Here is a 14,991-nt window from a genome sequence, read left to right on the forward strand (position 1 = left end):
TCCCAGTTGTGTGTGTATTCCACTTCAGATGTGAGCTTCTTCTGAACTCTGTGCCAAGAATCCTTATAAAAGAGCTAGATGTGGGAAATGACTCAAACTATGTTGATCGTACTTGTGCGTGCAGACACAAGGTCTCAAGACTCTGCTTTTCCTCACTGTCTACTGTAGGACCCCATCCTGCGGCGCTCTGGAATGTACACGGTGGGCATGGCCTACTGCGGCTCTGGAAACAACAAAGCCATCCGACGCCTGCTGCATGTCGCTGTGAGTGTTTCCTGTTTAGCCCCATTCACAAGACAGTGTTTTTCTGAGGAACGGACAAATTAATCATGGTATTAATGAAATACAACCCGTGGGAGTTTGAAGTACATGTGGAAGTGTTTTGTTGAATATTGTGATCACGATTGTTAGTCATCAGTCATTAGTTTTGCGTACTTGGAGAGCAGGTGCTGCATTCCCTATTGAGTGGGAGGCAAAATACTGCAAAACATGTTGCTGAGTAGAAAGGTTTGTCGTTCCAGCAACAAATACTTTTTGTTTGTTTGCTTGTTTTTTCCAAAATGATTTGATTTTGTGCTTTTTGTCTACATTTGCAAATGCAGCATATTCTGAGGTTTTGTATGTGGTTTATCTTGTTGCCCTGTAGATGGCAGTTTATGCAAGCTCAAGGTGATAGACACTGTCAGCAATAATCCTGCTTCCATGTAGGTAACTGCACGGTCTGGAGAGTCTGAACGTGAACTTAGGTTAAGTGATTGCTCTGTTTACCTCAAAGGTGAGCGATGTGAATGACGACGTCCGAAGGGCTGCTGTCGAGTCCATTGGCTTCATCATGTTCAGGTAAGATGCAGACCCAATTAGTTGAGTCTTGTACACCTTGTCTCTTGTCAAGCTCCTGTACAGCAGCCAAGGGCCCTTCTGCTTTGGTCCTCGAGGTCTTGGCCAACTTTCACTGATTGATCCCTAAACAAGCACTCAAGACTACATTCCACCCACAGCACAGGAATTTTGTTTTCTTTTAGAATTGGTTACAAGCATGAAGCACACGCTTGAGGTGTTATGGTAGACTTGTCTCTCTCCCCCAAGATGATCAGTTGTGCTACTTTTCACACTCCCTTTTCATGCTTAGTGTTGTCATAAGTCTTCACTACAGCACAGGTTGTACTATTTGATTCACAGTTGAGTGATTCACACTCTGCAAACCAAGACCCAACTAAACAAGTCTGATTGCTGGCTTTCTCAGTTTAATGTACATGGTGTGTTTGGCCTTCAACTGCATTCAGCAAATACTTCAGAATTTCAAGGTCTGTCGCATGTGCTATATAGACTGTAATTCTGTTGGACAGAAAATGGGATGCAGTGGCATTTTTCAGGATTATGATTCTATTTTGAATGCGGTGGAAGAGGCTCAGACTACCATTTGCAAACAGGCAAAGGGTTAAAATTGATCATAAGTCCAAACAGGGAGTCATTTGTAGTGTAGAGAAAATTGTAATTGTGAATTTTGCCTCAATTTCTAAAATTTAAGATCTTCTCATGTCTGCAAAAGAGCTGGAAAGCCATTATCACCCTTTGATCCACCTTTACTTTGATTTGTCTAGTGTTTATTCAGTAGTTATGTTGAATAATTATGTGCAGTTGGCAGTGAGGGATATATGATAGCCTACCTTAGAAACTGCTTTCCTTCTCACTGAATGTGCCACAGCTGAGGTACAAATTCCATGTGATCCCTAGGGCTGTGATTTTTTTTTTTTTTTTTTTTTTTTAAAGATAGCACACAGTGGCTTTGCAGTGAAACAGTTATGCATTTTTTTGTGTTCAGTTTTGTGCTGTTCAGGCATACCTATATGATAACTAATATAGCCAGTATAGCAATATAGTATTTTCTCAGTGGGTGTGACAGCAGAATTAAGATGCACCATTTCCAGAGATTTCACAATGACTTACTAGTGCTCCTGAATGGTTTCCCTCCGTCAAAAAAGCTGGACTGTCTTGTCATTCTCACTCACACATTTTTCTTTTCTTGCTGTTAATGGGGCTCATCACTCACACACTGACGTGAATTTATCTGTCAGGCAGCAGTGCAGCGTTAAACAGTGAGCCTGGCCAAGCGCAAGGACACCAGGCTGTCCATTTTAAGCCCAAAAAAGGCTATGTGTTATTCCGCGTGATCAATTGGCCGCTAGATAAACCTTGTATAAATCCTTCCTGTGTTTAGAGAGCCTTCTGAACGGCAACAATTCAGCGAGGCTCCTCTTGTCCCAGTTCCCACCCTAATAGCTCTGTGGACCCCCCATCCCAAACCCTAATGCACACTCACACACACATTCTAACCTGCAATTAGGCAGACGACTGTCTGTTTAGTGGGCTGGAGTTCAAATATCTGTTATTTTTGCTATTCCCTCTAAATCAAAAAAATGTCTGTTCATCAACAGTGAGTTGTGTTGAAATAGTTGCACTACTGCAGAAAGCTTCTCTCTTGGATATGTTGAGTATTTCAAAAGTCCTTTGAATCATTTATTTTTGTAACAGATACACATGGAGAAGTGTGGCTAATGCTGACCACATAGTTGTTTTGAAGTCATCATAACCTGATGAAGGTCCTGTATACGGATTGAGTTGTTGTTGTTGATAAAGACCTTCGCCAGTGTAAAACAAAGTGTGTGGAAGTTCTTCTTTTCTTCTACGCACCTGTTGCCTATCATCTAGGTGTGCAGAGGCTTAGTCGTCTCAGAAGTCACTGTTGACATGACATGAAGATACACCAGTGAGCATTATTCTCCTAGTGACACTGGTATGTGTTGCCACACCATTGTGGTAGACCACAGCATTGGCTCAAATATAGACATGTCATTTGCACATGATTGTGTGTGGGAGCTTTATAGGCTACGCGATATTTATTATTGTTGACATAGCCTGTGAAATGTACTATACCTGTAGTTTATTCTCTTGAAAAAACAAAGACACCGCTCGTATTTAAGTGCACTGGCTGAGCTCTGATGTGCTCTAATAAGTCACAATTTAGCTTTGGTCAGCAAAATGTATCATCGCAATGAAGAGACCTGCAGGCTCACCTGTGAACAAAAGGCAGAGGGATTATTTGTTTTCTCTGGGAATGACTCATTTTGCAAGGAATTTGATGTCACAGTGATGTAACTAATTTGTGGACCACTGGACCTTTTTCACAGCAGCTGTACTGACATGAAATAGCAGGGTAAACATAGGTGCTAATAACAGTAATTGGGGTTTCACTCCATAGACCTAAATGGAATGGAACCTTGAGTTAATGTTAACTGTGTTTTTCTGCTGTTGTCCTGTCCAAATGACTGCTGTGGAGAACGTTCTCTTGCTGATAGGCAGCAGTGCTCAGACTGGACAAGACAAACAACCGAGTTTGCATTGGAGGGCATCATGCTGCTCACTCCTCAAACTCAAACCATGGCAAATCATTACTGATAATATAATGTTAACAAGCAGCAAGAGATTTTAAACCATGGAGGAGAGTTCATTGTGTGCCCCCTTAACCCATGTATATCTACAGACCTAGATTTATTTTTATGACCCTTTCTGATATTAGCCATTAATTCAGTTCATGATGACATGTACTTATTCTGTTTTGTTGAGTTGTGGTTGAATTGTTTGTTGATTAATCTTCTGAGGCTGCCTTGTTTGAAGTGTGTTTATTTTGGCTCTCCAGTTTAATGTTGCCTGGTGACTTCTAGTTCATCGAAAAGACATTATGATGATTCACTAATCAAACTGAAGCAGCGGCACATTATATACAGGAAAATGAAAGGAAAATGACTCCAAATGATAGCAAAAGAGCCATATCAAGCATTTTGTGGGAACTATGTAATAGGAAGCATAAAATAACCATATTTAGTGCAGTTTTCTTTTTGCCAAGCCTAAAGTGCAGCAGCACAGAAATTTTTATTGAACATGTTTAGCTCACCATTTGCCCCAGATTTCATCTTTCTTGCATTGACAGTTTCTCACTTGAATACTGTAGTATTTTTTTTTTAAACTGACCTTTGACATTTCAGCATTCATGCTGTAATACACATATAAAAGCACTTCTCAAAAGTTGTGCAATTACAGTGGCTGTCGTTTTAAGAGTGCAATGCTTTGTGTGTGTTGCGGAAAAGATTAAAAGGTATTGTTTGTCCTAATGAAATGAAAGTAAAAGGCCTTAAATAGTCTGCGCTGTAGGAAGTTCAGATAGCCCAAGGTGACACAATTAGCATAGAAATATATGTTATATCCACGAGAGTTTCCAGATGGTCATATGTCTTCATTCCTTACATGTCTGTCATGTTGTCTTTTTAAGGACATTTTATTCTGATCGTTGCCAGTTTTGACCTTTCATTGAGGGTGTCATTCTGTGTTTCTGCCACAGTTGGACTTTTCCTCACAGTTAAATGTTTTAGGCAGTTTTAAAACTCGCATCTGGTCCTCGCAAGTCCCCTTACATTGGACTATCTCTAGATACACTAGGAACATACCGCTTGGACTCTTAGTTTCTTGATTCTTAACAGGCCATATTTACAATATAAATATGGCCTGCCTTAAAGAGATGTAAAATTTACACCATAAATATGACCTATTTTAAGATCTCCCTAACTGGGTTAAATTTCTATGTCAGAGCTACACATAACTAACATGCTCCTCCTGCTTACAGACTTCATTTTCAGTAAGGAGCAGTGTGTCTAGCATAACACTTCCGGTGGACTGCAGGGGTGCTTGCCGGCACCTCAGAGGGCTTTGGTAGCTCACTGTTCCAATGCCGTTCTTCATGCCCCGCTTCATGAACAGTTTTGAGTTCTCTGCCATGGTAGAGTGGAAAGAAATCCGTGTTAGACTCTGCCCTCCATTTGGTGCCCTTGAGTGTCTCCCTTGCCCGTGACTAGCACTGCAGTTGTAATTACAGGTGATATAACGTGTGAATGCCTGACGGAAGGTTTTGTTGAAAAGGGTGTAGACCAGTGGGTTGATACCTGATGACACATAACCCACCCAAACAAAGATTTCCATTAGACGGGCAATCACATTGACATCACATGTTGTGCACAGCACAGACGTGATATTGGTAATGAAGAAGGGGCACCACATGACTACAAACAGAAGGAAGACTATACCTAGCACCTTTGAGGCACGCTGTTCATTGCTGAGGTTTTGCATTGACTTCTTGCCCATGGTGGACATCCTGCGAAAGGGCCTGTCATCTCCCGTAAAAGGGTTCGTTGTGGCTGCATTTGGATTTCCTTGTGTCCTGGGAGATCTGCTATCCAGCGGTGTCAGTTTGTCTGGAGGTTGGTCTACAGTCTGTTCCCTTTGAAAGACTGTGGAGACTGTAGGGCAGGTGAAGCGTTGAGTCACCTTCGACCTGAGTAAATACACCTTTTTGCGTAATGCCTGGATGGTGAGCAGGTAGATGACCATCATGATGGTCAAAGGGATGAAGAATGCTGCCAAGGAGCCAAACATGATAAACTCCCGAAAGCTGTCTGTTTTCAGCAGGCAGGTATGATTGCTGTTGAAAGTGATGTTGTTGGGAAGATGATAATTCCTCAGACCCTTGATGGGAATTGGGATTGCTATACCTGTAAATGACAAGAACATTATTAATATGAGTAAATAGTAAGTCAACGGTTAGTTTAATTTTTAATTTTGATAAACTGAGCAATTTGGCCAGCCTCTATGAGAGGTTTAGTATCCTTTATGTAGGCCTTCTTCACAATAGCATGTCTTGGATTGTCAAGGACTTGACAAAGACAAGCCTATCTAGATCTTACCAGCCAACCATCAATCGCCAAACAAAATTATGAAATAAATTTGCACAAAACAAAATAAATCCCAAGGAACAAAACAGCAGAGGGAGGCATAACAGGCCTAACTAACCATACTACCATTTTACTCCTCCTACTCCTTTTTCCCATGTTCTAGTTTTTGCCTCTTACTGTTGCATGACTGTTGTGTTCTGTTTTCCATCTTTGGAGAACAAACACAAATCAAGTGTTTACTTTTTCCATTTTGTAGTTACAGTTGTAGTAGAAATTGAATAAAGATTTAAGCTTTTTTTTAACTTAAGGCTGCTGTGCACAGGGATGATGTCTTGAATAATAAGGCAAGCACTGATTGCAGGATTTCCTTTTTGTGTTTAAAATCATGTAATGTAATCATCCATGGCCCACCGTGATCCCTCTGAAAGTGAACAACATGCAGTCAGAGTTAAGGCCGGTTTGCTGAGAGCAGTGTTTAAATGCTGTTCCCTCATTTCCATCCAGTCTTCTGGTTTTTCTCAGGGAATGAAGCTGAAATGAAAGCAGATCAAACAAGCCCCAAACCAAGTCTGTGCTTTCCTTAGAGCGCTGAACACTGTACAGCTACCATTAATGCCAAAGTGAATTTGGCCAAAATTTCACACCACTGTGTTAAAAGTGTTGGCCAGAAAACACTCTGGGCTGATAAAGTTAACAAACTCAAGGGCCTCTTTGATTTAATTTTTTCTCTGGAAAAATGGTTTGCAGGTATTTAACAGTGAACCTCAATGCTAATACAAGGACTGTGCAGGATAAATCAGAAATACTTCATTGATCTCCAAGGGGAAATTGCAGTAAAGCTGCTAATTACAGCAGCTACCACTGTATTGTTTCCTCAGCAGGAAGTTAAACTAGCAGAAACACACCAACATATTCTGAAAAATTTATTCTGATTCCAGTAATTGATTGTGTATATAAACAAGACGCCAGGCCAGGACCATCTTTTTAACAGCAAAACACCTTTTTACCTTCCTTTTTACCTTCCAAACCCATTCTATTACTGTGTACTCTAAGGCTTCACAGTTTTGACATTGCGGATCATCTCTACTGCAAAGTAAAGAGTTGGATGGAGTTGGTTTGAGTCTTTTGTTTTGGTTTGTACTCATTCTCAATTTTATCTGTGAGGCCTCTAATGAAACAAGGTTATGTGATCCCTTAACAGCATTTTGAACCAATCATCAGTCACCAGTCACCAACCAAATGTTTCTGTGTTCCATCAGCTGGAGTTTCTGTATTTTGTACATCTAGTTACCGATCAAAATTGTGCATGAGTTCCCTGTACTCTGGTTCCTCAGGAACATTAACTGGGGACATCTTCAGTAACATATCTGCACTATTATGAATCCAGTGTGGTGCAAACCCACTCACAGTCATCCACTGTAGCTGGCAGCATTGGTGTTTATATAGTATTCAGTTTTATTGCATCCGGTTTGTACTTCTGACTCTATAAAGCAGGCCTGCCATGGATCTATGGTTACGAAATCAAACCACTTGTTACTGATTTAAATAAATCTTATCGGGCTTGCAATGTCAAACTTGAGAGCTATGGCAGACTAGCATGGAATAGTGATGAGCATGAAAGAGAGAATAGAAAATCTGTATTAATATGCTTACAAATTGATATGAACCACACCAGTGCTATCTTGATCATGGCTTTGGCCCTGGACTTGTACTGGCTGTGTTGGATAGGCTTCTTGATGGCAATGTAGCGGTCCAGTGAAATGGCACACAGGTGCATGATGGATGCAGTTGAGAACAGCACATCCAGGAAGAGCCAAATAGGGCAGAGGAACTCCGGAAGAGGCCACCCAGAATCTAAAGAGAAGACGAGAAGGGAAGTACTTCAGTGAGGCAGGGTAACAGTCTCATCATCACAGGACAATATTGTAAGAAATGTTCTTTGTAGTTCACTTATCTTTCATGGTGGAAATTCTATCATCAATTTCTTTTTTGCGTTTGTAATATTTTCTTTCCAAAAAGAATTAGCCTATGTCTTGAACACTACCAGTTATGGGATACATGCCACAATTGTTAGGGATTAGAAGTAGCACTCGTGTAAGGATCGCTGTTTGTTTATCTGGGTAAAGAATGAAAGCACTGGAAAAAGGTGGGTTCTCTGATGACTGTTTATGGAACTAAAAGCTCTTTATGTAGATGTGGTGGAGACTCTGCTCAACAGAAGTGTTTATTTTCAGTTCCAGGCATGAAATTGGCAAGTAATTGGTCTGGCTATTGTCCCATCACCCATTAACATTGCAAAAGACTGCTGTTTGAAATATTCTTTTACATAATTTGCTTTTGTTGAGCCACCCCCAATTTTTGTATTGCAGTGCCTTCTGTGGCACCGGTGCTGAACTGAAGTCTTTCAGTTTTAGTTTCAATCAAACCTTTATTAAGAAGTCATACTTTCAGTATTAAATGCTTGACAAATATTTAATTTTCCCTTAGCAGTTCACATTAATCCGATTTTTAGAAGTGATCACTTTAAAGGTGTTACTAAGTGAGTGAATATATCCATAAACACTGTAGCTTGCATGCTCTAAGATGATTCTACTTGCCATGTAGTTACCATCTTTTAGTCATCTTCACATGTTTTATTTCTTTTGCAAAATGATTTTGTCTTTGCATCAGTCTTGTGTTGGCATGCATGTATTTAAGAGTATACAAAGCAATATTTGCAAGTATTTCACATAGGATAATGTCTTTGTCAAATCGAATGTCTGTTTTAGTGATGTAGAATTTCAGATTGGACTTGGATTTGAAAAGACTGCCTCATTTAACTGCCCTGTTTTCAGTATTATTGCTAGTATAATTATCATTGTTATTGTTTACTTTAGAAAATGTCCTTGTTCCACCAAATGCTAGCCTATAAATCTTGTACCCAGTGATATGACACTGTTATCAACACTATGCCTTACATGGACATTGCTCTTCAAGTTCTGTTTTCCCATGATATTTATGTATTGTTTATGGATGACAAAGCTTTTCACCACTGCTGTTTAATTTGTTAGTTTCTCATTCATCGGGTAGTTGCTTCAGTGTGTTTTTGGAGCATGCCACGAATCTACTTAAAATTTCCATCCATGGAAATAGAACAATTATTGCCTTGGTGAGAGTTCACAAGCAGAAGATTAGGTGGATAACAGTCAAAATAGTTTTTTCTCAAGTTTAAAGATTTCGAGGGTTTGAAGGAAGCTTGGCTCTAATTGTGAGTTTTTTTTTAAATGGATGGGCTTAAATCATTAGCAAAAACAAAGGGTACTAATGCTCCTTGTACACCTATTGGTTGTGAGCACTGGAGAGGATGTTCCTCAGCTGAAACAATGCTAACCTTGGTATAGGTAGGTGGATTGATCAGTGCGCGATTTGTTGCACAGGGAAATCCCAGGTCATAGCCACAATAAATGACACAATAAACCACGTTACAAAATCTTGTGGTAAAGGCTAATAAAGAAATAAGATCACTGCAGTTTTAGCATATGGCACAGTAATAACAATGAACACTGCCTCCTTTCTTAGAAAATAGCTGGCAGAAAAAAATGTATACCTTTATGCCACGTTATATTCCCATTTGAAAAACAAAATGTTTCACTTGGTCTCCAGTATGCACAGTTTGTGAGCTGATGCTTCACAAATATGGCATTTTAATAAGCAATGTCATGCCCAAATCCTTTTAAACAACATTAGTCAATGGTTCTTTATCACCCAAGCCAGTGGTATATTTTAGGTTCATATCATAGATCGCCTTTTTAAACAGTGGGATAATTTAATTTTTCAAGGTGTTGCCAGCAAGCCTTGAATTCATCTGCTGAACAGATGTGAAAATTGACCTGAGGCGCTCATACTCCTTACAGATGTAATTGTTGTCCAGTTGCTCTCGCATCCTCCTTTTTGTGTACAATTTCCTTTGAAGCATTGTCTAAACAGGACAAGCTCACCTCTTCATGAATATTGACTTTTTGCAGCCTTGCAGTTAGCTCAAACTTCTTGGAAGGTGCACTTCTCTGCCAGCCTTGAACAGTTGTTGTTTTACTGGGTGCCAGAGAGCTGATTGTTAGCTTTTTAAATGAGTGATATACAGCCAGTGTTAATATTGCCACTGTATAATCTGTAAATTTGCGGTCGAGGCACTGATTCTCCATTTGGCTACGCGCGCTGTTGTTAGCTCTGCTGTGCTTTGCACCCGGCCCGAACAGGCCCACCCTGTGGCCTGTGTGAAGTACTATACTCTGTATATGTGTTTATGTCCCATTAACCTCTCCTTCCTCACCTCAGTGTTGAGGATGTAACCACAGCTGCTTGGAATCGAGCATTGAAGAGTTGCATTCCAAAATGAGAGATTCAGCAAACTATAATTATTATTGATATCACTGGCTATCACAAGATGTTTTATTTACTAGGTAGTTCCAAAAAAGTTTAAAAAGATGTAATCACATTGTAATGCAGTGTTGATTAACAAATTTCATAATTCCAGCCCCAGTTGCATTGCACATTGGTCAGAAGTCAAATGCATTTGTACATACACAGAAATGCTCTTTTCCTCATATTTAGGTTAAAACAATTTGCATGATTTTGTTTAGCCCTGTCAACACTTTGTCTAAATACTGTCTAGATACAGAACACACATGGGGTTATATGTATAGATCTTTTACCACATGACAGCATGATCTTGACTTGTTTATCCTCTCCCAGTCTCCACCCTTTGCTCTGACAGAATGTATTAAAATGCGACTGAAGGAAGTAGCCCCCACCCAGCAGCCCCCCCATGAGCAGTTTGTCAAGTCCATACCCTTTCTCATGATGCATATGGAAAGCTGTTTTGGTTGTTTCGTGGAAAACCAAGACTTAAGATCATGCTCCAACACAGAGGAGTAGAGTATAGCGTGTCACAGGGCCATTTGGTCTAATTCGCCTCAGTAGAAGTAATTAGGAATAATAGCTCGGCGTAGCTCCATATCAAAGGAGTTTCATGTTATAGGTGCCTCAGAACATGGAGATGAATGTCTGATACTGCTCTTACGCAGCTGTATTTACACAGCACTGTCTGTGAAGAAGTGTAGCCGCTGATATTTGGGGCTTTTTTCGTCGTCCTTAAAAGCCCAGAGATAATGGGTCAGGATTGTCAAGACCAACAGCTCGGGCGTAACCATACCACTGCTGCAATAACACTGCCAAATGCTGTGTATATTGTTCACTATCTCTTGTTTTATTTAATCTAATATCATTTGTTTATAGATATTTGAGATTGTATCCAGTGTCACTCACATCCTACTTTAGACTTGTAAAATGCAAGCCTGTTTTTGCTCTATGGATCAGTCAGACTAACAAAGGTTGAATACAGTTTTGCCATGGAATGAGGGGCCCCTTTTCTGTAAAATTTCACAAGTTGGTTTTTCCTAAAAAAAAAAAAAAAAAAAAGTATGGTCATTTGTCCTGAGCTTTTACTGGAAATAATGTTTCACAGGTCTTTGACTTGAAGCTATTCTGAATGTCCACTGGGCTGTAAAGGGTGATAAAGTGCCATTCAGACTTGATTGATTGCACACACAAGAGCAGCGTCCATTAGTTTGTTATCATGACACATTGAGTAGATGGATGCCTGCAAAGTACTCTGGGTAATGAGCAAGTCCCCTGCCATTCTTACCAGGAGAATCTTGTATTGTGCTACTGCTGTGTGTTGAACAGCTTTGTTTTAGTTGATAACAGAGGGCTAGGTACTCCGACATAAGGCCTTTTCCATACATAAACTTACTGTAGAGAACAGTGATTAGGGCGATGGGCATCACCAGTAGTCCTACCAGCAGATCGGCCACCGCCAGCGACATCAGGAAATAGTTGGTTGCATTCTGCAGCTTTCTCTCCAGGGACACTGCAAGGATGACCAGGATGTTTCCTCCAATAGTAGGGATGATGACCATGACAATGAGTAGGGCAGCCCATTGCAGCTGAATCCCAGACCCCTCCGTTGGCCACGAGCCGTTGGGCCCCAGTGGAGCCGCCACTGGCTGAGACATGCTGCTGCGGTGGTGACGGCTGGCCTTGGTGTGGGTCGGGGCTCTGCTCTGGCTGGCTCTGGAGGCTCGGTCAGCATTGTCACCGGGTCCCGTGGGTCAGGGCACGGGACAGGGCGAGACAACTTAGGGTTAGCGCGCAGGATGCCGCATCCCTGGTGCAGTGCACAAACCAAAAAGGCTGCTTTGTGGTAAGTAAAAGATTTTTAAAAAGTAATGATGCCAGGGCAGATGGGGCTGCCTCAAAAGCAGGGAAAAATCCAACCACAGTTATCCACGGTGAGACGTTCTTTTAACCAGGAGACGTCGCGCTCACAGAATACTACAGGCGGCCGATGTTCTTGTCATCCTGCGTGTCCACGGCTCCAACAGAGAACAGCTCTGTTAAAGAAACAATGATATCATGTTATCCCCTCGCTTTGATTTGTCAGAGTGCGTTGTGTTAATGATGCGAGACATTTATGGTAATAAATGAACACTGATGTTCCTGGCGAGTCATTAATTTGTTCTGCTGGTCAAGAAATTTACTGGAAGTGGATATTTGTCAGAACAGCTTGCAGTCTTTTTACATTTTATTTTCTATATTGTAACAGTTTTGAGGTACACTTTAGAGGCTTTGTAGAGGATATGTAGTCATTTAAAAAGTCAGTTACACCTCTAACACATACAACATTCAATGAAAAAAAATTTTTTTTGTTTGTAATCAAAACATATTTCTTTCTAGTTATGTTCAGTCATTTCAAATTGTAACAATTCCTCATTGTAAAATGTCAGATTTATGTATGTGTTTAATATTTGGCCTGTAAAATAAAAATAAAAAAGATTTAAAGGTCAAAAAATGTAAAACGTCAAAAAAAAAAAAAATACACCAATAGTTGTCGGATAAACATGAATTAAAAAAGGTTCTTAAATAAAGAAGTTAAAAAATGCTCATATTTGAACAAAATCTATAAATTTGTGTTCATGTGGAATAGACTACACTCAATTATACTTCCACACTGAAAAAAAAAAACATTTTTTTTTTAGTTAGTTTCTTACCTGCTCCTTAAGAACATTTGTTGTATGCTTCAGCGTTGCTCTTTCTCAGTTCAGCACTTGTAGTACTTTCAGAGCTGCTGCATCCTCACTCATAAAAAATAAAGCAATACTGAGCGCAGAGACATCATTGTCCGGTGTACTTCAGTCCTTGCCCACCTCTGAGAGCATTCTTGTTTTTATGTCCGTCACGTTTTTATATTTACACCCTCCCCAAATAAGCACGTTTTACAGAATGCCCTCCTTGGGAGCTAAAGTTTAAATTTGTCCGACTCTGATGCAGTCCATGATGTGGAATTTGTTTTGCTTTCCAGTGTTGGAAGAACCCCCAGTCTTGATTTGCATCAGCTACCGCGATCACAGGTTTAAAACTTTCAGATGTTCTCTCTCTCTTCTCCCTCTCCCATTCCCACTCGCTGGCTCTCGTTCACAGCCACTGATCAGCTTGCTGTATCGCCTGCGTTGCTCACACACTCTCTCTCTCTCTCCCTCTCTCTCCCCTCCCACATTTCTGCCTTGCCCATGAGTCAGGCTCTGGACAAAACAGATGAATGTCTTTGTGCTGGCAACATGCCAGTGGTTCTGGGAGGTAATTTCCTTCAACACAGCCGTACGACTGTTTATATTTGTCACTTTGTGTTCTCTCCTCCAGTTGAAGCGAGATGGTGGTGGGGTTGGAAATGTTGGGTAGGATGGGAGCCATATGCATTGCCAGGTGCTTGAAAAATGTCCTTGTGCCTCATTTACATGGGTTTTTCTTTTAAATTTTGTGTTCCATTTCATAAGCTCACATTTTCAAGCTGAGCAAGGCATTCAAATGCCAGTGGTTATGCTTGAAAACAGAGGCCATTTTTGTATTTATTGCTTTGCACTCCCAGCCTAATCGAAAGTTATAATTTGTGTACACTGCGCAGTCATGGAATTGCTTTTGAAAGCAGATACAAACTGTGGAATGAAGTAGGAATATGATGTTCTTGGAGTACACACTATGTAAATGATGTTTGATTCTTCTCTTAATTCGGAAATGTTAAAATTTCAGCCAGTAACACCAAATGTTTTAGCTGAAACAGGCTCCATAAACCACCTCAGGTTCCAGTATTCATCACATGTGAGAGAAGGCAAGTGTTTTTTTTCAGGGGGGTTGAATTTAGTATCTGAAGACCTTTGGTGGGTATGTCTCACAAATGTCTGACCAACAAAGTATTCAGCGCTGTTTGAATCTGTGAGAGCTGGTGCTAGGAGCCAGTCACTTCATCAAATCACTCAATCACCCAAATACATCACTTGAACAATATTAAGTCTGATAACTAAAAATCCAGCCTAATTTGTAAGATTCTGCACACTTTTTCCATGTCCCTGCAGCTCTACCATTGAGCAATTTTTTTAGGCTAGATTTTTTTTTTCCATTTCCCGAGCACCTGGTTCATGTTGGTTTTAATTTAATTTAATTTAATGTTAATGGTTTGTTAACAAATTAAGCAACACAACTTCTCTCCTTGTTTGATACAACATTGTCCAGGTACTTCTCATGGTGCATTTGGGCGTCTGGGTACAGTGGAAAGGAAGCAAGCTAATGAAATCTGCTCTCTTTCAGTGCTATTACATCAGTAACTGCCACAATCACATTTTCAGGTGGCAAAATACATGTATAATTTGTTTAGCTTTGCTGTACACCTGCTTCTTCCACTTACCTTTCTGTGTGTGTGTTGATTCCCAGGCCTGGACCCAAGGACCTGTATCTAAAGCAATGGTACATTTGAAGCATGTACACATATTTACCAATAGAGCAAACATGTTTCAGCTTTGTGCGTCATTTAGCACACTTGATCTGTGTTGGTGTAAAGAATTTGTACTTTATCATTCTTGCCTGACTCACCGTGACAAATGAAACGATTATATTTATTTCACAGAGGCTAGAGGGGGGATAGACAATACCTCTGCGCCACTTAAGGGTTCAGTGTCATGCAGAAAGAAAGTCTCTACCAAATGGGAAATGGATTTTGTGGAATTAAGATATGCATAGGAAGTCCTTAATTAGGAAGCCCTTGGGAATTTTCTTTTCTTTTCTTTTCTTTTCTTTTCTTTTTTTTGTTATCAACTTTTCAGTCCTTAAATATTAGGCCATA

At 40.3% G+C, this 14,991-nt stretch overlaps 2 protein-coding genes across 2 annotated transcripts in view; one reads left to right on the forward strand and one right to left on the reverse strand.

Moving 5' to 3' along the window:
• psmd1 (proteasome 26S subunit, non-ATPase 1) overlaps window positions 1–14,991 on the forward strand; it is a 44,286-nt gene that overhangs the window by 8,381 nt on the left and 20,914 nt on the right. The window contains exons 15-16 of the mRNA XM_030049285.1: window positions 169–264; window positions 776–840. Of these exons, the coding sequence (XP_029905145.1) occupies window positions 169–264; window positions 776–840 (161 nt within the window). The remainder of the gene's footprint in view (window positions 1–168; window positions 265–775; window positions 841–14,991) is intronic.
• On the reverse strand, window positions 3,690–11,848 carry htr2b (5-hydroxytryptamine (serotonin) receptor 2B, G protein-coupled). The gene is made up of 3 exons (XM_030049286.1): window positions 11,572–11,848; window positions 7,434–7,634; window positions 3,690–5,600 (listed from the first exon to the last, which is right to left on the reverse strand). The coding sequence occupies exons 1-3, from the start codon at window positions 11,831–11,833 to the stop codon at window positions 4,645–4,647; spliced, it is 1,419 nt and encodes a 472-aa protein (XP_029905146.1). The 5' UTR covers window positions 11,834–11,848; the 3' UTR covers window positions 3,690–4,644.

Source organism: Myripristis murdjan, chromosome 4 (genome assembly GCF_902150065.1).
Source record: "Myripristis murdjan chromosome 4, fMyrMur1.1, whole genome shotgun sequence".
NCBI classification, from domain to species: Eukaryota; Metazoa; Chordata; class Actinopteri; order Holocentriformes; family Holocentridae; genus Myripristis; species Myripristis murdjan.